Raw genomic sequence first — 27606 nt, 5'->3', positions numbered from 1 at the left:
TTTTTTGAAAACAACCGAAGATAACGATATTCTGGATTTCAGTAAAAATGACTGAAACGGTGATACGTTATAGATATTTTGATCCTGAGAAAAAAGTTTTAACAGACATAACCACCAATCACTGACTCTTTGGCCACTACAGGGCAGGGCCACTTTTTTGAAAGCAGCCGAAGATAGTGATATTCTGGATTTCGATGAAAATGACTGAAACTGTAATATGTTGTAGATAGTGTGATCCTGAGAAAAAGTCTCAATAGTCACAGCCACCGTTTATCCACTACAGGGCCACATTTTTTAAAACAGCGGAAGGTAACATTATTCTGCATTTCGCTAAAAATGAATGAAACCGTGATGTGTTGTATTGTGATCCTGAGAAAAAGTCTCAATTTGTACAACATTCCATCACTGACCGTTTGGCCACTGCAGAGTTTTTTAAAAAAATAGTAGAAGGTAACGTTATTCTGAATTTCAGTGGAATTTCTTGAAACTGCGATATTGTGATCCTGACAAAACGTTTCAATGGGCAAAACCACCAATTACTGACCGTTTGGTCAGTACGAGGACACTTTTTGAAAGCAGCCCAGCCGAAAATAGTGATGTACTGGATTTCAGTCAAAATGACAGAAATCGTGATATGTTGTAGATATTGATATCTGAGAAAAAGTCTTAATGGACACAATCACAGGTCATTAATCGTTTGGTCACCACAGGGTTACTTTCTTGAAAACAGCCAAGTATAATGATGTTCTGGACTTCCGTAAGAATGAGTAAATTTGTGATATGTTGTAGATCTTCTCATCGTGAGAGAAAGTCTTAATGGACATAACCATCAATTGTTGACCGTATGACCACTACAGGTCCAGATTTTTAAAAACAGCCGGGTATAACAATATTTTTGATTACGGTGTAAATGAATGAAACTGTGATACGTTGTAGATGTCATGATCCTAAAAAAAAAAAAAAAAAAAAAAAAAAAAAAAAAAAAAAAGTCTAGCGGTTTCCAGGGTTTTCCTTTGTCCCTCAAGATGAACATCGGAATGTTGTCTATGCTTAAATGATATTAGACGCTACTCTCCCCCATCCCTTTTCCGTGTTGTTGGATAGGACTTTTCGTGGCTTCATACAATTCCACCAAAACTCCAGAATATCCTTATCTTCTGCTGTTTTAAGAAATGTGGTCTCGTAGTTGGCAAATGGTCAGTGATTGGTGGTTGTGTCCATTGAGACATTTTCTCAGCATCACAATATCTACAATATATCACGGTTTCAACCAATTCCACCGAAATCCAGACCTACCTTCTGCTGTTGTCAAAAAACGTGGTCCTTAAGTAAAAAAAAACGATCAATGATGGGTGGTTAGGCCCATTGAAACTTTTTCCCAGGATCCAATATTAACAACGTATTATGGTTTCAAGCAATTCCACCGAAATTCAGAATACAGTTACCTTCTACTGTTTTCAAGAAAGTGGTATCGTAGTGGCCAAACGGTCAGCAACATATCACAGTTTCAAGCAATTACACAAAAATCCAAAATACCGTTACCTTCTGCTCATTTAACTTTTACGGGACAAACGTCTCAAGGGTTGAGCCAGCAGTTCGCTCCTAATTAACCTAAAGACATGATTTAGGTGTCTATCTCTTTAGGAAGGATCAAACTTTCTAATGGTGTGCATTTCGTCCACATCGGAAATCTAGCAGCGGAAGGGTAGGGGGAGAAGTTGGATGTTTTAATTTCCCCTCCCCCTCAGCCTTTCTGAAGAGACACTCTCCCTCCAAAGGAGCTACAGCATAAAAAGTGGTATCAGTAAAGATAAATAAACATCCTAACTAATAATACACTATCTATGGCCATTCTTGCGCACGACAAATAACAGTGTTGCCAACTTCCAAAAAATGTATTTTTTATTTATTTTTTTAAAATTTCTTCTTCAACTTCTTTTACGAGTTAGGCACAAAGGGCACAAAAGTTATTTCGTTGAAATCTGTGTATTACAAGCTTTCAAATGAGGTATGGCTCATGAATCTGTGCCAATTAGGGACGTCAGGGTAAACCAAAATATTTCCAAAAATATGTAGTGAATGATTCTCATAGGAAATACATTCAGATTTTTTTCTCAATTGGTATTGAACTTTCGCCCTTCACTTTTTTACATCATTGTACCCCTGTCTGGCGTGCACGTGAAAATGTTTTTCCTGCATAGAACAAGTAACAGTGTTCCCAGCTTTTGACAAATTTTCAAAAACAAAAACAAAAATCATTTTCTTCAAAACTTTCTTCTTCTTCTTCTTCTTCTTCTTCTACGGGTTTGGCACAAGAAGCACAAAAGCCCGTTAGCTCATTGGAATCTGCGTTTCATAACCTTTACAACGAGGTATAATTTATGTCCCTGTGACAATTAGAAGGGGTACTAGAGCCGCCAACATAAAGGTCTACGATTTTCATGAAATCCCTATTCGTCTTGTAAACCAGTGGCCCAGAGTGGCCAAACGGTCAGTGATTGGTGGCTCTGCCTATTGAGACTTCTTCTTAGGACATAATATCTACAACATATCACAGTTTTAGCCATTTTCATCAAAATCCAGAATATCACTATCTTCGGCTGCTTTCAAAAAAGTGGCCCTGTAGTGGCCAAACGGTCAGTGATTGGTGGTTATGTCCGTTAAGACTTTTTCTCTGGATCAAAATATTTACAACGTATCACGGTTTCAGTCACTTTTACTGAAATCCAGAATATCTTTATCTTCGGTTGTTTTCAAAAAGTGGACCTGCCCTGTAGTGGCCAAAAAGTCAGTGATTTTTAGTTGTGCCCACTGAGACTTTTTCCCAGGTACATAATATCTACAACATATCACGATTTCAAGCAATTCCACCGAAATCTAATTTCCGTAAGGATTGTGTGGGGTCTTTTGTCATTTTGAAGGGAGCCATTGCCCCCTGAAACTCTTTTCTCGCAAAAACAACAAAACCCGTATTTTTTATTTAGAACTTATCTTTGCACCGGGAGAGTTTCGTTCCTTTAATGTGGCCCTTTTAGTCAAGGGGACCCTGTTTTGAAAAGGGGCTCTTTGCCCCCCTTAACCTATTTTCTGAAAGAAACAAAAAAATACGTATCGATTTATTTTCGGTCCGGTATATATTTGCTAAGTTTGAAGAAAATCGGACGACGAGAAACCCTTGTGAAGCTATCTCCTTTACACTTTCACTTTTTGGACTTAACGGGTTTTTGACCCGAAGTCTTCAATTGTATATATATTTCTGTACTTGTTCATTATTAATTATTCTATTAATTTCGTACGAGTTCACTTGGAATTTACAAGTGATTCAAAATTATAGCTTTTTGAAAACGTACACAATCAGAATTGTAATTACCGTATGGAAAACTTCACTAAGTTAATTGTGCTCTCTTCGCTGATCTAGTTGTAAGCCTTTGATGCACAAGACCCTATGTTCGATTCCCAGTTGGAGAGCAACTAACACACTAAAGTGGTTCTGGCGTTACTTTAAACTGTATGTATCATCATATACGAGGGCTGCCTTAAAAGTTTTTGGAAACTACTATTTACAGTGGAGAGTGTTCCCTTATTTTAAAATCCGGAAGAATAAATCTTTCTATGTTTAAGTTATTTATGGTTGCTTAAGCCTATTCGCTTATTTTTCATAACAGTTTGAAGAAGTGATTTTGTATGAGAAACAGCAAAATTTTCGCGAACACTTTTAAGCAATGATTTTGTTTGATTTCAAATGTAGTTTAGCATCGAAAGAATGCGTCGAGCGACTTCAATTGGCTCTTGGGGATGAAGCATCATCCAATAAGACTGTGCATAATTGGTTTTCCGAATTCCAGCGTGGTTTCAAATTTCTGAGAGATGAGTTTTGTGAAAGTAGTTCATCCACGTCTCTTATTATCAGTAATATTGATGCTGTACGTGAAACGATTTAAAACAGATCGGCATGTGGCATTCCGTGAGATTTAGGCATTCCTGCTCAATAGGGTTACCACCTTCCATCTGGAGAAATCTCGGACATACCGAGAATTGAAGTCAAGTTAAAAGATACAGGGAGTAATCTACACCCCCCAACACCCCCTAACACCCCTCCAAATTTCTTTACACACACCCCTGGATGGCAAAGGGATACTCCCCCAAATCCAATTGTATCAATCAGTATCATATAGGTTATTTATTACATCAAGTTAAAAAAAGGTTTAGCGTTTAGGAAAGAAGGCAATATTCTTATTTATTTATTTCACTTCAAAATACGAAGCGACTTCGTTCTCATGTACGGCTTCGAGAACCACATGACCTCATTGTTTCGGGCGGTGTTTCGATCGAAAAAATTGACAAAACAGACCGCTGATGCCTACCCTCCTGGGCTCCGCGGTCGTTTCCGAGAAAAGAGATTGATGGACAGATGCAGATTACTGAAATTGGCAACGTCTTGAGCGGTCATTCACCTACCTCCTCCGCAATAAGGAAAAATGTGACAATATAGTAATAAGGCTACACCAGATTCAGTTGGTAAGTGCTACTCTGGAACAGGCTCGCAACCAGAAGGGGGCTAAGGAGGGCCTGGCTCTCCCTAAATTTTTCATGTCCAGTCCAAAGCTCAATACAAAAGCACAATTTAGCTATTTATAAGAGAATTTTTAATGCCTTGACCCCTCCTAAAATATTCATGGACCCCAAAGCTCTGTGGCTGGTTTCGAGCATGCTCTGCAAGTGGTGTATCAACGGATGGACGTGGTGTATCAAGGGTGTAGTCAAGACGTTTTTAGAAATGAAGAGATAGATCGAAGTAAGAATTATATATTTTTGAGACTGAGTCTAGTGTTATGCAGGAACGCATTTGGCGCTAGCTTAATTTTTGTAAAGTATATTTTTATTCACGTAAATTCATTGAGCGGAACAGGGCTCATAGTGAGTCACTTTTTTAAATTAAAATTTACTTTTTTTCAAGTTGGTCACTAAAAGTTACTTTTTTTCAAATTTGTCACTAAAAATTACTTTTTTCAGATATAAAGTGACTTTTTCGTGTGATTTATGTTTTGTATTGGCAGTGTTCTAAGAAAAATATAAAAACAAATGGAAAAAGGCAGAAATTTGTTACTCATTACTCTTCTGAAAACTTCAGAACTTGCTGCCACATGTGAAACAGTCAGCTTTATTCTCACTTCAGCTTTTATTCTTTCTAAAGCACAGTGGACGGTTGGTGGATGCTTAAGCTCTCAAGGTGCGGTTGAGAACTCTTCTGTGTCTATTATTTCTTCTATCATAATAATCTTTTAGTTTTATCTTGTAATAGTTAACGCTCCGTTCAACGTTGTGTGCGTGTGTGTTTGTGTGGTTCATCATGTTCGTCTTGTGCTATGCTTCTTGTATGTTCTTCTTAAGAGTAGGTGATGAATTTGAATATTTCACGTTTTTGAGAACTCTTAATGCGAAATTAAATATAATGTCTGGGATGAAGAAATTCGGAAATAGGCCAGAACTGGTTCCACTTACTCAGAAGCTTTTTACATCTGCTAAGTCTGCTTACCGTAACTACATAGCATGCTTTGAAACCCTAAGAAAGGAGGAAGCTCAAAAAGAAATAAAGAAGAAACAAAAGAACAAACAAAGAGAGAGGTGATGAAGAAATTGACAAAGGGAAAAAGGGGTATGATGAGATTTTGGTCATTTTTTGTGTGCCTTTGGCCATTTTTGATCACTTTTCCACTATTTACAAGAGAGCAGACCACTATGAGTCCTGGGATTATTAAAATTAGGGTATATTAAAGAAGACAAAACAGAAAGATACAACATATTTGTAAATTGAAAAACTGGATTTCTGGAAAACAACTAAATCAATGAATAATTTTCTTATGAAAGATATTCAGAGTCAATAACGTAGCCAGGAAGGGGCAGGAACGGAGATTAAGAGCTCAAATAATATTACAACAATTAACGTTAACAACAGGGTTAGAATATTAAATGAAATGAAATTGGAACTATGTACAGTATTAATTACTAAACGAATGTGATTTCAGCGTGGGACGATAGGGTTTTTTTCCCAATTAATATTTTTATTGAACAAAAATCACCCACTAAAACTTGCTGGGGTGAGTTAATTGAAATAATAGCAGAATTTTGGGAAATAATTAGACTACAATAATTCGTATGTAATCAATTCACATGTAATTACTAGGTAAAATAGTGGAGGTTAATTCCTAATACAGTGGAACCTCTCTTCACGGGCATCTCTCAATAGTGGACACCTTCGTAAGAGAACAAACTTTCTTATTTTTCCATGCCATAAATATGTGTGATGTGGTGTTATAAGAGAGAACCCTTCCTTTCAGGGACTCCTCTCATTTACGGACAAATCGGTTCCACCGATGTCCGTTTTGAGAGGTTTCACTCTATTACTTAGTTTAATAATAATACTAAATGCTCAAATGTGTGAACTTACTTTATTGAACCTACCACTGCAAAGAGTTGATATTATTATTATTATTATTATTATTATTATTATTATTAATAATAATAATAATAATAATAATAATAATAATAATAATAATAATAATAATAATAATAATAGTATTGCAATAGTTGCGTAACAAAATATACTGTTTTCTTGTTTGAGTTTGTTTAAAAATTATATCACTATTCTGAGAGCACACCCCCTCTTTTATTTTGAACACCCCCCTAAGTAAAACTTTCTGGCGCACTTACTGAAAAGATAGACATGCAAAACTAGTTATAATGCATCCCTTTTACACACCCACATGCAAGGGTAGACTCTCAATATTAAAACACGTTTTTATTTGTTATTAGCGTAACAAGGTAAAAGAGAATAAGTGAGAAATTGTACTTTTAAAGAGAACAATCCTGGAGTTGCACTGCGAAAGGCAAAAAAGTCAAAAATGTTTCTTTTCAAGACAGCAACTATTTATTTCTTGAGAAAGAATATTTTTAAAAAAACTTATTCCCTTTTAGCACGCAAGCTCAGATTTGCTCTTTTTAAAATTATCATTTTTTTTTTTACGTATTCTCTTTTACTTTGTAATTTCAGTTTATAGAAATTAAACATGTGCATAGGATGAAATTCAGTTACATTAGACATATACATTGTATGAACATTACAAAAATGTTTACCAAGTAAGTTCAAAAATGATCTCAAAACTCATTTTAGTACTAATAAAGTTAATTGCCATTTAAGTTTGCTTTTATTTGAATTACGTATTATAATACAGGTATGAAATGTAGATTTATAAATTTTTATATTTCCGGACATTTGGCGTCCGGAGTATATATTGCTTCCGGACTCCGAACGAATTGTTTAATTCCCGGAATGTCCGGGTCAAACCCGGACAGATGGTAACCCTAACTGCTCAATGACATGAAAGCAATTTTGCACGGACACCTGAACGAATGACCGTTGGATTCCTCTACAACTTGACTAATGCGTAAAGAAACGCTCATGTCCATTGGTTTAAAGAATTGCTCAAAATATTTAACCTAGGTAACAGGGGCGTCATTTAGGGAGGGCAGGAGGGGGCAATTGCCCCCCCCAAGAGTTTGAGGACTACATATGCTTTAATAGATTGTCTAGTAATATACTAGTACAAAACGTGAGATTCTTATGTCAGTGGTGCTCTTGCCCCTCCCAAGCGAAGTCTGAAATGACGCCCCTGCTAGGTAAGTCAAATTTAGTGTACTACATCGTTACGGAGGTCGAAACTTGGATCTATTCAAATGAACTCGAAATAAAACCGCAATCCACTATTTAGGTGTTCGCTTTCTAAGATATTCCTTCAAACTACTCACAAAAATAGGAAAAATAAACGGATAGAATTAAACAATCAAAGATAATTTAAGCGTAGAAAGGTCTATTCTTCCAGATTTTATAATACCGAAACATAGCGTCACAGTACTTGAGAGGTATGAGAAATGCTTTTGGGCAAGCCTGCAATTAGAAACTTTTCGTGGCCCCTCCAGACCTCAATACAAAATGCACAATTTAGATATTTGTAAGAGAAATTTTAATGACTTCCCCCCTCCCCCCCTCTCTAACATACTCATGGCCCCTCCAAACCTCTGTGGCTGGTTTCGGGTCTCAACCTAAACGAAAGGAAAATCTCAATCTACAACTCCTCGCGGGAGAAAGCAGGCAACTTTTTACGCGTCTTACGTAGGTAAGAACAAACAAACTCCCGAGATATGCAGTCAGCCTCTACCAGGTCCCAACGGCCTTCTCGGAGGACGGATGAGCAGATGGAGGTCGGGGCACCTTCTTGTCCTTAGGAGGGAAACTGTCCTAAAAGGCAGATGAACCACGAGCTGCGAGGTGATCAGGTGGTCAACCGAATGGAGATGTGGAAAGGAAATGCGAATACTACCGCCTCATCTTTTTCCCAGGAGGGACGAAGGAGGAGAATAAATATAATGATGATTCTTCCTGAGATAAAACATTCCTGAAGTAAAATAGTCCCTCGTTCGGATCTCCGGGTTGGAACTACGCCGAGAAGAATGATCAGAGGAGAAAGAATTAAGGACAATTTTCATTTTAGCATAGGAACCTGGCACGTACGAATTTTAGGACGTGCAGCTAAACTTGAAAATTTATAAGTAGAAATGGTCAGGAATTAGTAAGATGGTAACGGCAAATTACACACTATTCTATTCGGGTGGCGTTAAGGCCGAGAATGGTGTGGAAATAACCAAAGTGGAATGCTACAGTGACCACTTGATATTTGTGAAACTAAGTGCAAAACAAGTGGATATTATAATAACTGTATATACCAACAACCAATCATGATGACAATGAAGTAGAAGTAATATATGATGATAGTGACATCGTATTATCAAGAGGGAAGGAGGTAAGGTCAACGCCATAGTAATGGGAGATTTAAACAGTGTTGTGAGAGATGGAGCCGCAAATAATGTGATAGGACCATTTGGAGTGAAGAAAGGCACGGGGCCAAATACTTATCAACTTCTGTAGACAACATGATATGGTTGTGACGAATATGTAGTTTAAGAAAAGAATAACCAGGCTGCATACATGGAAAAGTCCAGGAGATAAGAAGAGTTACCAAATCGAATACATCCCTGTCAAGCAATGTTTCAGAAATAGTGTACGAGATGTGAAGACACTAGCAGGAGGAATATTGACTCGGATCACAATTTCCCAGTGGCGGAAGTGCAAACCTTGGTTAAAGTTAATCAAGAAAAATGGAAGGAGAAATCGAAAATGGAACTTAGATCGACTAAGTAGTATTGCCGGTGATGTGAAAGAAGAGGTTGAAGAAATATTCTGTGTAATGTGTAATATGGTAGGCAATGTAGAAAATAGTTGGAGAAAAGTTAAACAGGTTCTACTAGACAAACTCCACAATAACATTGGTAAGATGGAAAGTGCATCGAGAAAACCATGAATAACTGATGAAAGAAAGCACAAGAGTGAAAACCACGGACATCAAAGAATATAGAAGGCTGAATAACAAATTGAGAAGAGAGATAGACAAAGCAAAAGAAAAGTAGTCTAAATGGAACAGATAATATAAAAAATAATGGAACTTCAACGAACGGCAGATATGATCTGATGTATCAGAAAGCACAGGCATTAGGACGGAAGTGTAAGAAAAGTATGCGCACGTTTGGAATCGCAGATCAACTAGGTCATGTGGCCATTAACCATCAAAGAATCCTTGAATATTGGAGGAATACATAAAAGATCCGCATGATCAGAAGAACTACCCAAGATATATTGCGATCGAAGCAGAGGAAAAAGTGTGTGGTGAAGAAAAAGGACCCAATATATTTAAAAGTGAAGTAGTAGAAGCCATCAAAGGCGTGCAAAGGAGGAAAATCACTGGAGACGACCACATAACAGCAGATTTGATCAAGGAAATAGGAGACAATGCAATGAAAAAACAGACTTCCTCTATTAATAAGATCTGTCTGAGTGGAGAATGGCCAAATTGGAGATTACAATGATTGCATTACCCAAGAAAAGGCAAGCAAAGAAGTGCAGCGATCACAGAAACATTAGTTTTATTTTACACATAGGAAAGATTATTGCACACATACTGAGCAGGCGGCTCTAAAGTAAAATGGTAAAAATAACAATTTGGATTCTGGAAAGGAAAAGTCACCAGAGATGCTATTGAGTTGAGAATTATCGTCTGTGAAGGGGCGAAGTGGCGTAACTTGAAAACGCGATTCTAAGTTACGACCACCATCAATCCTTACTTAACCTGCTCTATTAACTCTAAATACTGTCATACAGGAATTCCTTATGCTAACAGGGGTATAAACGTTTGAAAATGAGTATCTTTAAATATGTAACTCAGTAGAACGTTGAACGAAAGATTTTAAATCGCTCTTCAGTAAAATTATAAAAATCAAAATACGCCACTTCCCCGTTCACCGACTGAAAACGCGATTCTAAGTTACGACTACCATCAATCTTTACTTAACCTGCTCTATCAACTCTAAATACTGTCATACAGGAATTCCTTATGCTAACTGAGGTATAAACGTTTGAAAATGAGTATCTTGAAATATGTAACTCAGTAGTACGTTGAACGAAACATTTTAAATCACTCTTCAGTAAAATTATAAAAATTAAAAATACGCCACTTCCCCGTTCACCGACGTTATATCAAAGTGAGTTTTTGACGTGAAGGAAGGGTTGTGTTTGTGCTTCATCGACTGGCAGAAAGCTTTAGACCGGATTAATTGGACCAAACTTCTGAAAATACTATAAGAAATCAGGATCAACTGGATAAGCAGATCTCTCCATCTCTCCTCGGTGCACCTGAACACACGCAACATTGATGAGGTAATTGTACGCACAGATTAGACACGCAGGTGCACCAAATATGTATATGTATAAACATAAACACAAACTTGTAAGAAAGTGTAAAATGTATTTTAATTAAAATTTTTGGATTTCATATCTATTGAAAATCGATTACAGCGTCGCCACTTTCAGTTTCACCAGCTTGACGTACCATACGTCACAAGCTGCATTTTGTACCAAGCCTATCCTAGCTGGGAAGTGTTAACGTGCCACCGAGGATATTGTGTAGCATACGCACAATTGAGACTAGCACGCATACGCTCTCACTGGGATTGACAGTACTTTTCAGTGCTGGAGAGTGGATCCCATCATCATCATCACTGATCATCTCATCTCGTTTGGACATCTGTATTTGATCGTTGTTATTCTCTTCTCATTCTGCTTACATCTAACACGTTGTACTGGCTTCGGCCATACCACAGTCTCCAAGATCCGTGGGTGTGTCCCCTCTGAACTCGATGGAGTGCAAGGGGGCCAAACCCAAAACGGGTCCTAATCCTCAAAAGCGATCAGGTGATACTCTACAGTCACAAAATAAGAAGAAAGAAACTCGATCACGATCTCCTTGCAGTCAACCATCCGATAGTGACATAGATGATCAAAATATGGACATTGTTTCAAACCAACCTCCACCGAATTTCAATTTTCTTCTCACCAATGCTGATACCAAATACTCAAATCCAAAAACATATCCTAATCCAACTGATGAAATACTATCCAAGAGCCAATGTATCTGAAATAGTCTTCACTCGAAAAGGAATCATAATCAAATCTCCAGAATTCGAAATAAAGCAGGCTTTCACATCTTTGGCGACAAAGCCAACATTCAAGCTCTCTCATCAACCAGAAAAAAGCAACCACCACCACCTAGACGTCAGCCCATGTTCTCAGTAGTCATAAAAGGCGTTCCACCGGCCTATTCTGACGAAGAAATCCTTGATGAATTACGATCGAATGTTATGAAATACATAAAATGAAAATGAAATTTTTTAGTTTTACGTCCCACGGTTATGCCGGTTAGATTAAAGGAGACGGTGATGATGAGTAATGAATGAAATGGTGGAATGAAGAAAGTGGGAGGAAACGGGAGAACCCCGAGAAAACCCACGCACACGGTGTTTGTCCACCACAAAGTTCACTTGGCGGGAGCAGGGTTTGAACCCGAGACCCTTAGCACCAGAGGTGAACGCTCTACCACTGAGCCACCGCGGCCCCGAAATACATAAATGCATTCGTATCAAGTGTCAGTCAGGCCCCATCTATCTTATTCGAGTCCTCACAGCATCCAAAGAAACAGTAGACGATCTGCTTCAAAATGATGCCTATATCTATCGCAGACGACACAGAGCAGAACCATCCCGCACTTCACCACCACTTCCTATCCGCTGCGAACGGTGCCAAACATATGCCTCACACCTAAGAAAAAAAACTGTCCTAACTCACCCCGCTGTGGACATTGCAATGAAGACCATACAACCAACAACTGCCCCAACCTTAAAAAACCACCTCTATGTAATACCTGCCATCAACAGCATCCAACCTACAGTTACAAATGCCACCAAAAACCTGCTCCACCAACTGACAAACCTGAACTCTCAGTCCCAATCCACACTACCGATTCCGCTACAACTCCTACAAACTCCTTACGAGAACCTGTCACAGTACAAGACTTGCTTCGCTTCACGACGCTCATTCTACAAAATATCCATCCCTTCTTACGACCTCATATCCGCAGGTCGCCAAATCGCTCAACAATTATTTGGCCTACAACTTCCTGCCACCTATACAGGTCCACATGCTCACTTTTCCATAACATCTACCAAAACAGATCCAGAATGGCCATCTCTGTAAATACAAAACCCATCCAAACAACCTTTCTCATGTTATCAATCACCATGGCAGTCCCCTTCCTCTTCCTTAACATTCGATCTCTTGTCACTCACAAAACAGTTTTTGAACAACTTCTCCGAGAGGAAAAAGCACAGGCTTCTACCCTAAATGAAACTTATCTCAAACCTACTGATTATATCCGCATTCCTCAGTTTCAATTACAATGTCATGATTGTCCTAGACCTTATCAATTAGCTAATGATGGCACAGCAATTGGAACCTATCATACTATTCCTGTGCGTCCTCATACTTTCCCAAAACCACATGATCTCCCAAAACATTCCATAGTCACACTATATCTTCGCACAAAAATCATTACTCTTTGCACCATATATGTCAGACCAAGCCACCCTATTCTCTACGATTTTTTTCAATACATCGACAATACGTTCAGACATTATATAATCATGGCAGAAATCAATATTCATAGTCGTCCACAGACAGAGAAACAACATTTTCAAAACTACATTTCTAATATTCTAGCCGTCGACTACCATCATCTCCCATCGCCATCATGCCCAATAAGCAATACCTCACCCGACATATGATCAGTACTCCCTCTCTTACTATTCATAATCTCAGAGTTCTACCACCTTTCGGCAGCGACCATGCTCCGATACTCCTTGATCTTATTATCACCACACACCCCAAAACACAACCCCCGCCAATTCACTTCTTTGATTACACTCATGCGAACTGGGCTAATTTTCAAACCGACCTCACAACTTCATTGCAAAATTTACAGGAACCCACTAGTGAAGAACTCTATAACCTTGTGGACCAAATCACAACATCCCTTGACACAGCCACCCAAACCAACATCCCTCTTCGTACACGTCATCCGCACAAACCTCCAATACCTTCACAATATCAGTCTATCGTTGCTGCTTCTAGACGCTCTTTCCGTGACTTCCAACGTACACGTAATCCTATATCATTAGAACATCATCGTCGCTGGAATCGCATGCTCCACAATTACTTAGATGCCTACAAACGAAAACGTTGGATCTCAGCCTGCAACACTCTATCCACTACCTCGCACCCTACCAAATTCTGGCTAAAAACGTCATACTTCATACCCTATCATCTCACATAACAACCCTCTTCAAACCGATACTGACAAAGCAAATGCTTTCGCCTCTTTCTTTCAAGACATTTTTACCCCAACCGTACAACCACTTCATCCAACTCTCACCCGCCATGTGGAACATCTCGCAAACCCGCACGCTCCTCAACTCCAACTCAATTTTCACCACCAACTTACCGCTTCTCCTCTTAATGATCTCATAACTCCTGAAGATAAAAACTGATAACTTCCGCCATCCGATAAAAACGAAACACGGCCCCCGGCTTTGATCACATTACCTATAAACTCATCAAATCATCTCCTCCCATCCTCTTTTCACTTCTCGCAACCATCTACAACTTCATTCTTTGCACCGGATTTTACCCTCCCCAATGGAAAATCTCCAAAACTCTCCCTTTCATCAAACCAAACAAATCTCCTACTGCACTCTCATCATACCGACCAATCCAACTAACATCAGTCTTTAGCAAAATCTTTAAACGCATTCTAGTCAGCCGTCTGCATACTCATCTTTCCGACCATAATCTCATCCCTCTACATCAAGCCGGCTTTCGCCCACATATTAGTATTTCTGACCAGCTTCTGCGCCTCACCACTGCTATAACAAATCATTATAATACCTCAAAACCATCTTGTCTGTTACTGTTCGATCTGGAGAAGGCTTTTGACAAAGTTTGGCATGCCGGCCTCATCGCAAAACTTCACTCTTTCTATCTTCCTATCTCATACATCCGATGTATACTTTCTTTCCTTTCCAATCGTACGACTTATATTAATATTAACCAATCCCTTTCCTATCGATCTTTCTTCACTGTGGCGTCCCTCAGGGATCTGTCCTTTCACCTCTTCTCTATATTTTATATGTTGCCGACATGCCCTCTCTCCCACCAAATGTTTCAGTATACCAATATACAGATGATACCGCTTTTCTTGCCACATCTAATACTGTTCTAAACATAAATAAAACACTTCAGCAGGCAATTGACGCCTTTACCTCCTGTTGTTCCAAATGGCACCTCACCATCAATTCTCTCAAAACACAAGCTCTTATTTTTCTCCCACCTCGTTGCCGCTCACGAATCCATCGCAATCCTTCCCTTCTTCACATTAATGTAAACGGCACTTTCATCCGCCCATCATCACAAGTTACCTACCTTGGGATCATCTTTGATTCTAAACTCAGTTGGAAACCCCACCTACAAAAGATTCGATCACAGGCAACGAACCGCTTAAACCTCCTCCGACGGCTAGTGGGCACAACCTGGGGCTTACATACCGACACCGTCATTACGACCTATAAAGTATTCCTCCGACCTGCTCTCACACATGGCCATATCTGATGGATCTCTGCCCCTGATGAACTATATAATAGACTCGCCATCTCCGAAAGACATGCTCTCCGACTTGCTTATCGTATCAAACTACAAGCACCGACTGCCGACCTCTATCGCCGAATCAACTTTCCAACAATATTTCCACACTTAGAAACACTTCGCACTAAATATATTACAAAAGTCATTGCAGAAGGAAATCTGATATTCCTAGACACCTTTCAACAGGACATCATACATGATACGCCCCCACGCCACCAAGCCACTCCTCTCCAACATCTTCTCACTCTTTACCATAACACTCTAAACGACGATGACCCTCAAAAGGCCGACTTTGCCATCTATCATCCACCTCATCTTAGTCCATGCATTTATCCATCTCTGCACTAGTGTTCCATCAATGTTGCTAGCAGCGGGGTTCATCTGTCTTCATCAGCCCTGTGACGCCCCAGGGCAGAAGATAACCATTCACTCGTCCATACTAACATTACCCTCGTGTTTGTGACGTCCACCTGCACTTCACCTCATTTCTCATTAAAAAAAATTAAAAAATAAAAAATAAAAAATAAAAAGTAAAAAATAAAAAATATGCCCACAAATAAGAATGAAATAAAATAAAATAAAATAATGCTCCAAACCCTTAATGCCCCCTATAAATAAAGAAAATCCTCTTTCCGAAGAAAGGGCGTAACCCTTTGACCGGCTTAACCAAAAAAAATACAGCGTTGACTATTAAGAAAATTGTGAATTAATTCAGATCAGCTGTAACTAATTGTTAATTAAATTTTTGTTTCATTTTAAACAATTTACTGTGAATAAAGCTTAACCTAATCAATGCACAATCTTATTTCAGTATTTAGCAAGATAATTTCTTTGCATTTTGAAAGTTGTTTCGTAAGAATTCGTCAATGTACTTCCAATTATGAGAATTTATGTTTCTTTTTTAATAGCAATAGCAATAGGATTCTCGAGTATTCAAGGACGAACGTGGAATGTATCATCTGAATTATAATTTTGACAGGTTTATGATAAGTCAAATTGTCGTTGCCAAAGAGTAAGTAATATTAGTTTTTATTTTAAGTAGAATTTCGTCTGCTAAAATGGTGGCCTCACTTACAAAAATTATTACATTTTGTTATTATCATTAATCAGTGGCGAAGGGTGGTAAGAGGCCCTGAGGCCCGGCCTACCCATTTACTTTCAGAAATTATAATGTATATTTAATTAATTTTCCTTGCACAGAATGCATGATATTTTCTAAGTTGAAAAAGAATTGTTCGATAAAGAAATCGTGGTTGGCACCACTGCTTGGAGGCTCACCGAGCAGTGTCTCAGGAGGCAGAAAAACTACCGCCAAGCTACTCAAAAAATCCCGCGAGAGAACGTGTTGGAAATGACGTTTTCTTCACCAGCGTATAACCTTCGAAGGAGACCGACCTCAGCGCTTATCGACTTTCGTTTCTACCTACTAGTTTCTCTCAAGACCTTCAATTTCGATTCGATATATCAAACACATAAAGAGCAAGATAACGTGGGCTCCATTCCGTTCCAACTTCGCTTAATTTTGCGGACTCTAACGCAACGCAAAAACTGGAACAAGAAATTCTAAAGGCGCTACGCCTATTATCACAAACTAATGCCCCTTTATTCCGTTGCGTTGGCGCAAACCTGTACGAAATCAGACTCGTTGAATTCATTAGAAAGAGTATGTTTTTTTTTTGAGATATTATGAGTGATTTTTTTCTTACATTTGCAAAAGTGAATGAGAGAAAATGTCAGTAAGTGGAGAATATGAATATACGTAATATAAGTGCTATTAAAGAACCTTCTATGTCAGTGGTCTTTTGAAAATTAATGTGTTATTAAGGAACAAAGACTAACGCCTGTGTTGAAAATAGAACGAACAGAGGGCAAGAGAGTTTTGCATGCATTGGTACAATGTATATATATAAAAGACAAAATTTTACAAGCAGTTTTTGTTTCAGCATATGCTTCTTGTTAAGCGCAGATAATGCGATAATCCATCTTCCCCACCCGATCACGCCACTTAAAGCAATTAAATGGCATTATGGCGAATTAAGATCAGCTATGAGTCACATACGTCAATTTCATTATGAAAATTGAGATCCGGATCGAATAAGTGCTGTCGATGAACTACAATTGCATTAAATTTATGTGAATACGTCTTCTTGTATTTCTGTAGTAAAATATTTGTCTAATCTGTTTATTATTAGTAGTAGTAGTAGTAGAACATTGGGCCTACCCTCTTGAAACTGTCACCCTTCGCCACTGTTATTAATACATAATATAATTTTAACAATAAATATTAATAAGTAGAAATTGATTTAGAAATAGTGAACCAAATCAAATTTTTAAGTTTGTTTAGATAGCACTAGTATTCTACTAAATAAATTTGAGTGTATGGTGTCAAGTGAATTTTATGTAATAGTGACGAATTTTACTAACGTTACTTATTTAATTTTTAACAGCTTTTATGTGTGAGAAAAAACTGAACATCACTTCAAAAATTACAATAGACACAAGCAATTATGAGCTACTAATTACTAACTAGGCTTTAGATTCGCAGGTGGCTTCAAACCTGTCATCTTGTGTTTAACACGTAAAGGCGGATTTTCATGTGTCCTTTACCTCCGTGAGTTGCGAGCGATTGTGCTAAACAGCCAATGAAATCACGCATCGGAGATGGCGCGCTACACTCGCGTCAGAGTAGAAATTTGTTCAATTCTGACGGAAGTAGCGCGCGTACACTATTGTATTCACTGACTAACATGGCGGAAGTCGCAAACTTTCTATTTTACGCATGCGCATTAGCTAGGGAGTAGTAATTTGGCGCAATACAGGCACGGATGTATGAAAACGAAAATAATTTACGGTGAATACGCTACATGTGATGCTTCCGTTCTAACGCGGGCATGAAAATCCGCCTTAAATGTTTTGTTAGCTCCCGACGCGACGTAAGCATACGGGAGCTTATACAATAGTTTCAATCCAGGTGTAAGTCATATAAGCGTGTGAATGTGGAACTATTAAAGCTGCAGACTACTAAATATTTTTGAAAAACTAATAATTTTTCTTTTGCCCGTTTCTCGTAAGTGGAAAGAGGTAATAAAATGTAACTTACCACAATAATAGATAATGTTATTCTACACCTGAAAATACAAATCGGAAGAATTTTCAGTGTTGCCATCCATAGAAATTACAGTGTGACCAGAATTTGAATTACTCAAAAATCTAGGTAAAGGCAGCGACTAGAAAAATGGATTCAACGGTAATTGATGACTTATCATGCTGTCTATCCTTCTTGTTTACTACTTTTTAAATAATGTTTCTATTTATTTTGTAATGACTTATTTATTTTGTAAGAATTTATGTAAGGTTTATAAAATAAATAGAAATATTATTTAAAAAGTAGTAAACAAGAAGGATAGACAGCATGATAAGTCATCAATTACCGTTGAGTTTATTTTTCTAGTCGCTGCTTTTACCTAGATTTTTGAGTAATTCAAATTCTGGTCACACTGTTATTTCTATGGATGGCAACACTGAAAATTCTTTCGATCCGTATTTTCGGGTGTAAAATAGCATTATCTATTATTGTGGTAAGTTACATTTTATTGCCTCTTTCCACTTACGAAAAACGGGCAAAAGAAAAATTATTAGTTTTTCAAAAATATTCAGTAGTCTGCCCCCTTAAGTTTCTCAATAACTACTGGCCGGATTTAAACTAAATTTGGTGGGCTGGTACTCCATCTTTCAGGAATAAAGATCGCTATATTTGGTGGCCGGGCCAAGCTTGGCTTGTATGTGGTACTTTTTTCTCGAGTAACTACTGACCGAATCAACAAAATTTGGTGGCATATATGTGAATGGAATAAGTATGGAAAATATAATGTGAGTGGAAAATTTTCGTCTTTGTTCCATCTTCAAATTTGCTGATTGATTAATTGATTTGTATTTAACTCTAGCTGTGAGCAGGAGCGGATTAAGGGCGGAGCCAATGGAGCCCAGGCTCCGGGGCCCCCAAAAATATCTTCTTTAATGCTAAAATATAGCTATCAACTTATTATATTACAGGCTTCAGACTCATGTTTTTTTTTTTCCGCTCGCTACGCTCGCGGTATCACTAGAATTAAATCTTCTTCCACCAGCGTCTTCACGATACTTATTTTATGAGGAAGTGAGCTATTTTGGGCATCTATTACAAACCAAATTATTAGCTTGTGGTGACAATTCCTTTGAAATATCTCTGTCATTTCAATGTCGTTTAATGGCATAATAGAATCCTTTGCAGAGCAAAAATATAAGAAGAAAACTTTTTCTAACAATGTAGCCTTGTACAGATTTACCTATTTCTATTTGACTTTTCTCCTTTTACTCTATTAGTGTTTTCACAGGTACTGCTGACCATTTGGCTTGTATATGACATTTGTGTGTTACACTACAGTATATGAGCATTTAACTATTAATAACGAATGTAATTAAACTAATTATTGTAAACTTGGAGCACATTAAAATGTTACATCATAGTTCACGGTGTTTCGATAAGTCTATGAGGCTGTGGAAGGCAGCAAAGAAAATTTATGCGCTGGAATTTTTCGTAACATAGGACCCCCTTGAAATAGTCGGCTTCAGGGCCCCAAAAGCCTTAATCCGGCCCTGGCTGTGAGCACAGATGTTATATTCTGAAGAATGAGACCTACAATTTGAGGAGGAATCTGTAGTGCATTTGTCGCAATCCCACTCCGAATTGAGATTTCTGCCATGGCACGGCAAAATTGGGGGGGGACGACTAGAATGCTAGTAGACCCCAACTAAAGTCACGTCAAAATTATATGTAAACTGGAATCTACTTTACTAATAGCATCCGCTCTTTCTACCTTTAGCAACACAATTCATCATAATTTTCTTTCATCACTGGTAGACTACTTGCCGAAAAAAATTAGGTTTATATATAATATGATTCTTAGGTAATTTCTTCATCTTGACATTCCTACCGGTGAATTCCTGTTCAGTGTTCTTAAACACATTTGCAGCATGTAGTTTTATAGTTCTCATATAGTTTCTTCATTTCGCTGTATGTTTTTGAACTTGTCCAATGAACCATCCTCGTTTACTTCGTTTTCCGTTTTAATGTCTAAAATGCACAGTCTATTCTTGCTGTCATCCGGCTTCTCAATGTATTCTTTCCATCTTCCACAAACTCACTTCGCTCATTAAACATTCATTTCTATCTTTAGTTTCTATATTGTCATAGTAGTTGTCCCTTGCTGTCCTTCTACAGTATTTGCATGAAATTTACTCTCATATATATAATATTCAAATTTCTCTATCTTTTTAAATTCCACTTGTTATCTTCGCTTCTATTTGTATATTTTCCTGTCTTTGTAGATTTCCCTTCTTAATTCGCAGATAAACTTTCTATACATCCTTTCTTTCCCTTCTCCAGGCTCCGTTCGCCATGGAAATCAATTGTTGCTGGTTAAGCAATAAAAAAAATTTTGTGCCTACAGCCGAGATTACTTTGACTAACCAAGATGCGTAACTTAAAAAAAAAAGTCTTTGAAAGTGACACACGTCAGGCGGACATTCTAATCACATTAACCTAATGTTTAAGAACAGACATAACTTTAATTTGTTCTGCCTATGTTTTTACTTCTGGCATATAGATCTAAATACTTTCAGCATTGATCCATTTATCTCGTACTCGAAACGTTTGGGAGGGACGCGTCCCCCTGCCCCCCGCCAGAGACGCCCGTGCTTTCTGCTGTAGACTTGAGTTCGGTTCCAGACAAAAGTTTATGTGATTCGAATCACACTGCAAGCTGTAAATCCATCTCTTATACCTTACTTCTGACAGGCACAGGAACGCTAAACTCCAATCCAACCACTGATAATTGAACTCACAACTTCGTTCACCGGAAATACACGCATTAGCCACATTCTTTATTATTTTTTATATCTAAGGAAAAAAGTGAAGCATTAAGTACCTGCCTTTTCTTTTTAATCGCTTTGTTTGAAACATTTTTTCTCATATTTTCTCCTAATCCATTGACTTTACACACCTTTGTTCTACTTTATCATATTATTCAAACTTATCACACAGAAACACTAAGGATGGTTAAAAAAAAGTGCACACACTTTTCAGTGGAACTCGAATTCAGAATAAACTCTGCCAGTAATCTGCAGCAGGACCGTATCCAGGGGGTCTAGAGAGGCGGGCCCCCCTAAATTTTTGCTGCTCTCCCCCTAAAATTTTCACGGTAGGTTTGCAAATGAACTATAATATGGCGATGAATTATCATATGGTTGGATCGGGCCCCCCTAACTTCAGCCGGGTCCCCCCTACATTTTTGGGCTGGCTACGGGCCTGATCTGCAGCTGAACGCTAATACAACAGTCATCTTGATTAACGAGGAGACTTTTTCAAACTGATTGCGTTCGTTGCTGCTAAAAACGGAAGAATATCGTTGGATTTTGCACATTCTTGAATTTAAAGTTTTCTGGCATACCTATTAAATATCCGATCATATTGTTTCCAACTGTAAATAATAATAATAATAATAATAATAATAATAATAATAATAATAATAATAATAATAATAATAATAATAATAATAATAATAATAATAATAATCACTGGTAAATTAAATGGTGGCTACTGAACGTTCTTTTCCATTATTAGTAAATCAACATAAAGAACAACACCAATGCCGTGCCTTGGGACGCGGGCGAGCGGGGCGACGGTCACGGGCGCCGAAGTAAGGAGGGCGCAAAATTCGAGAGGAAAAAGAAAAGAAGGGAAGAAAAAGAAAGAGAAGAAAAATTACTTGGAATATTTTAGATCAACTGCAGTATTTGTCAATCTGACCAGGGTCAGATTTATACATTTTGCGTTCCTAGACTCTTGCTAAAAGCGTTCCACTCGTATATAAAATGAAAAGAAAAAATAATTTTAAAAAAAGTGCTCAAAATTAAGGAAAAGCAGGGTTTATGTTTGAAAATTTTCTTGCGTTTCGCAGCTGGTCTGTCGACCTCACTCATATATATATGGGGGTCGTATACTCTCGCCCCGGGCGCTGATTTTCCACGGCACGGCACTGAACAACACTATGTTACTACTCCGTGTCGAATTTAGGTCAAAGTCAGATTTCTCTTCACGAGCATTTGAGAGATAGTATGTAAAGGGAACATTTCATTAGCAAACGTAACTGACAAGTTTTATTATGTTAAAGTATCCCATAATATAGATATAATTCATTGACCATTTATGTATTTTCTTACATAATGAAACTTCAAACAACTGCTCGAAATAATGAATAAGTAATTTCTTTGGGTAACATCCTTCCATATTACGGTCTGTTCAAAAATATATATATTAAAGACAAGAAAAATGCTAAAATAAAAATAAATAAATAAATATTATTATTATTTTAGTATAAGGTCCCATCACTGTGTCCTTTAGACTAAAGGAGATGGAGGATTGATGAAAGTAACGAATTGCAAAATTATTTTTTCTACTCTTCCACTGAGAATCGAACCCAGAACCATGGGCGCCGATTTCTCTGTAAATTTGCGAGGGGGCATTCAGATGCGGAAGGCATATATATGAGGATTTTAAGACAAATTGTATTCAGATTATGCCAAATATTGTACATTCATAAATACAATGCGGGGCCCACCCCCAGGATCGGCGCCCTTGCCCAGAACCACGTGTAGACTGCAGATTAGAGACAAGATGAGAAGGATTTGTCAATTGGTTTAAAATATATGATTTAATTTTCTATATTATGTAGCTGAGATATTCGAAGAGATACAGAAGCTTCTAACTGAAAGCATCGTCATAGAACTGAATAAAAGGCTGATGGAAGCATATGCGTGGACTGTGGCATTATATGGATGTGAGACATGAACACTAGGAGAAGAGAAACACGGAGAATGGAAGGCTTTGAAATGTGGTGCTACAGAAGAAGGAAGGACAAGGTATCAGGACAGGAAGAAACAAGAAGTATATTGTAACGTTCCATACCCTTACATGTAAGTAACTACTATAAACACAGACTTCAGACACGAATACGTGTTATTGTATTGATAACATAATCAACCAGCAGACAATGGAAGGAAGACACCAGGAAGCTACGAAGTTAGTTCTGAAGGAAACCGAAGATTGAAGATTGCTTACCTTCTCCTCACTGCTCTTCTCTTCAGAGGATCTATAAAAGAGCATCCCAATTGGACAGAAGCATCAGTTCCAGTGCTATGATTAGTTAGCTAACCTTCCTAAACTATCTTCCGTGACCGCCTTGGGCTACGGAAATTTCCTTAACTCCCAACTCCTAAAGCCGCCATGCGAAACGGCTATTCCTATAACTACCTTCTCCGAAGGCTGCATTGAGCAAAGGGGTAATCCTTAACTATCTATCTCCTGAAATTGCGTTGAGTAAGGGAGATATCCTTTGAATTACCGCCCGACGCCGCCATGGGCAACGACATTTTACCTTAAGCTATTTTTCGCGTGTTGAAATTTTGTCTTTACGCTGAAAAGCATATTATAAACTCTGTATTTACAAGAACTTTGAATTTTTTATAAAGATTTTATTTTATAATAAAAAAAAGGAGAAGGATTCCCCAGACTTTTATTAGACTCTATCAAGCAAGATATTGCAATATTGAAGAATATTTCGAAAATACAAGATAAGATTATTAGACACATTATGGGACAAGGAGGAATCTCATTAATAGCTATGGAGGAAATTGCAGAAAAAAAACTACCTAAAGGAAGGCCTCGGTTGAAATATATGGAGCAAATAATACAAGAAATAGGGAAGAAAAGCTAGAAAGAAATCAGAAGTCTGGCGCAGGATAGGGAAAGGTCAAAAGCCGCATCAAACCAATCGACAGATTGCTCACCTTGAGATGATGATGACGTAGCTAAGATAAACAGCTCTACAAAGTCCCGTGATGCTAATCACCAAGCCACGAAAGTAAGATTTCGGAAGTTCTCCGTCTGTCTATAATTAGTTTCCTCGGTGATCCTGTCTCTTACAGGCTTGAATCACTACGTATCGCCCAGTTTGCTAGGTTTTGACTTTCGTCTAGCTGTATATTATTTATATATTTCTTTTTGTAAACTTCTATGATCATATTCTATATGTAACTTACATTTTTACTTGGCATTAACATGAAGATGGTCTATAGATCTTGTAAGATACGCATGTTACTCTCTTTCAGAATGGAGGGAAAATAAATTTCCCTTTAATCGCAGATCAGAGGAACGTAAGGATCTAGATTCATTTTTTTTTTTTTTTTTGGACTTAGCATTTGGAAGGCAACCTAGTTTTTTTTTTTTTTTTTTTTTGTGACCAGAAGTGTACAAGTGATGGAATAATATTATGAATAATTGTTCTGGTAGAAGTAGAAATCGATTTCCGCTAGCTCTCAATTCGAGTAGTTTCCTACTTACCTCACGATTTTGATGTAATTTCAGCTAGGGAACGTATAGAAGCATTATTTGATCTAATCATCTGTCTCAATTTTTACATGCTAGAGACGCCCATATACAACTACATTCCTGCTAGCATTTCTGACTTTTAATAGCCGTATCAAGTCTTCAAGGCTAAGTCTGTAGACTTCCACAAGCTTGTATTTACGGCTGGAAAGCTAATCAAGGTTATAGCAAACTTGCTAGTTTTTCAATTGCAAACTTGCTAGTTCTTCGATTGCAAACTTGCTACACACTTGGAATTATACGTAATACAAAGCTAGTCTCAAAATTCCTTTAAATTGACACACCTGTCAAGTACGACTGAAAATTTACATTTGGCAAAGGTATACTCAAGGCTAAGTCTATCACGGGAAATTAAGGTCATTCTTAGACCTGCCGTAGATGTGCTTGCTTACTGGGATGGGCTCCCACCGGAAATCAAATCCAGATGACCCGGATCGAAGACGCGTACGTTAGCCATATATCCACAAGGAGCTCTATTTTCTTGCTAACAGTGAGACACACATACTCCTTTACGCATATAATACTTGAAACTTATTAGAGGAAAAATGTCATTTACAGTATAATACGCGGAATTTTTTGCACATATAAGATATGATCAAAAAGTACGATGAATGAAGTTGCACCGTGCCATCTATCGATGTTGTATCCATTTCAACTAGTAAGCCCGGTAGCTTAAGCTTTTGGTGCAGTCAGTGTCGAGTTTGAACGAGTTGTGACATGTTAGTTAACTTTCAGAGGCAGAAGAGTGAGGACGTGCGAAAGAGTGTCCGTCGCGCGCCAACATTAAGTTTTGTTGTAAGCTGGAAAAAAAGTGTCAAAGACGCTCACGAAATGTCAAAATCAGTGTATGGCGATGAAGTGGTGACATTAAAAGTCCCTATCACTGCGAAATTAAAATACCGCTAATTTTACAGTAATTACGTGATATCTTCAAATAGATAAAAGATAATCGAAAAGTGAATCAAGACCTTCCTATACGATGTTATTTTGCATGAGATACCGGTATCACGAGTTACCTAGTAGCTTTCCGTTTGCAGTTATTTAGAAACGCGAAAATAAATGCCGATTTTCTAAATGTCTTGAAATCGAAAGCAGATAAATGAGTCATGATAACGGTATCTCACGCAGAATAATATTGTCTAGGGAGGTCTTGTTCCACTTTTCGATTATCTTTTATCTATTTGAAGATATCACATAATTACCGTAAAATTAGCCGTATTTTAATTACGCAGTGATGAGGCCTCTTAAAGACTGTTTACAAGTGGTATGTGCAAATCAAAAGTGACAAGGAGGCGGTTGTAAACGAGCAAAGATCAAGACATCCTTCGATGTCAAAAACAGATGAAAACGGCAAAAATTGGCACAAATGATTTGATCAAATAGGCAAATGACTATTCGAGAGCTTTTCGAAGAACTAAACATCTCGTATGGGTCCGTGAAAAGCATTTTAACCGCTGAATTAAATGGACAAATGTCTTCCTTCTTCATCACAAAAACGCGCCGTGCTACACTTTGCTTTTGATCCGCAAGTTTTGGGCCGGAAAAAGTGTTCCTGTCTGTCCACATCAACCTTACCCAACAGATTTAGTACCATGCGACTTCTGGCTCTCTCCAAAAATTAAAACCGTGTTTAAAGGAAAACGTTTTGACACTATTTCTGACATTAAGAGGGCCACGACAGAGCAGCTGAACGCCCTTCTAAAAGAAGCCTTCCAGAAATGCTTCAGTCAGGAATTCAGCATTGGAATAAATACATTGCTAACCAAGGATAGTACTTTGAAGGAAATTAAATCAAATTCCATGTAAGCTTATTACTTTGTCTCTAATAAAATTATTCACCGTATTTTTCGATCACACCTCGTATGTATAGTTTGTTAATATTGCATATCCTTATTGCCAGCTGTAGCGTTGTTGCTTTGTTAACATGAGCCATCGTAATGTTATAAAAAACCGTCATATTTCTACGAAGATAGAGTGACAACGCGAATGTCAGTGAATTTTATAATTTTAAACAGCACCTTAAAAGTTTATTTCTTGAAATTTAAAGTGTTGCATTTAGTAATTTCAATTTAAATAATTTCACATGGAACGCAGAAAATTTCATTTAGAAAATTTTGAGGAATCATAAAATAGATTAAAATAATTTTAATAAAAATGTTGTATGTGACAAATTGGCGGACATTTGAAAATTTTGTGTGTTATTAAGTCGACTGTGTTTTGGTAAATAACCTATTTCGTATGTCATAACATGATCATGGAACGAAATACCAAAAGTATTAGTTACATACAGTTTCCGCTTTAATAGTCGATAATTTGTTAAAACATTAAAATTTGTAATAATTAGCCCTATTATATAAGACCTAAGTAAACAATCTAAGTAACAAATTCGCTAGTATTAAATATTGTGTTTGTACTCACCTAAAAGTGTAATGTCAAAAGTATTCAAGCATCGCTTCAAAGGAGTTTCCATAACATCATCACGAATCTTCTTGGTACGATTCATTTTCGTACACAAATCGTCAAAGACGAACCCCATTATCTTCTGCTTATAGGTCGACATGTTGCTACACTCTCAGCTCGGATTGAATATCTGTTGAAAACAATAATAAAGTCAATAACGCTTAGCCATCATTTCAGTGATAAATGAAAAACATTTAACTTAAAGCTATATTTGTCGGGAACTATGATTTCCAAACTTACTATATTAATTTAACTAAACTCAGTAAGATGCTGAATAATAATGTTATTTATTTATCTTTTTTTTCAACAGAAATTTTCATTCCCGCAATCACAGGAATGGTTATATTTAACCTTGCGTGCACAGAAAGAAGACGTCTGATGTTTACAATTTACAAGAAATATTAATTTTAGTCTGTAAGCAGATGAAACTCATCAAAATATATTTTGCTTGTTAAAATATTTAGCT

At 37.5% G+C, this 27606-nt stretch overlaps 1 protein-coding gene across 1 annotated transcript in view; it reads right to left on the bottom strand.

Moving 5' to 3' along the window:
* The window catches only part of LOC145671841 (cationic amino acid transporter 4), an 85074-nt gene extending 57810 nt beyond the window's left edge, over nt 1–27264 (bottom strand). Inside the window, exon 1 of the mRNA XM_081741067.1 lies at nt 27099–27264. Coding sequence (XP_081597193.1) covers nt 27099–27240 — 142 coding nt within the window. The 5' untranslated portion in view covers nt 27241–27264. The remainder of the gene's footprint in view (nt 1–27098) is intronic.
* Between the last annotated feature and the right edge of the window lie 342 nt (nt 27265–27606).

This window comes from Thermobia domestica, chromosome 15, assembly GCF_964235325.1.
Source record: "Thermobia domestica chromosome 15, izTheDome1.hap1.1, whole genome shotgun sequence".
NCBI lineage: Eukaryota > Metazoa > Arthropoda > Insecta > Zygentoma > Lepismatidae > Thermobia > Thermobia domestica.
This window is presented reverse-complemented; position numbering and strand designations above follow the sequence as displayed.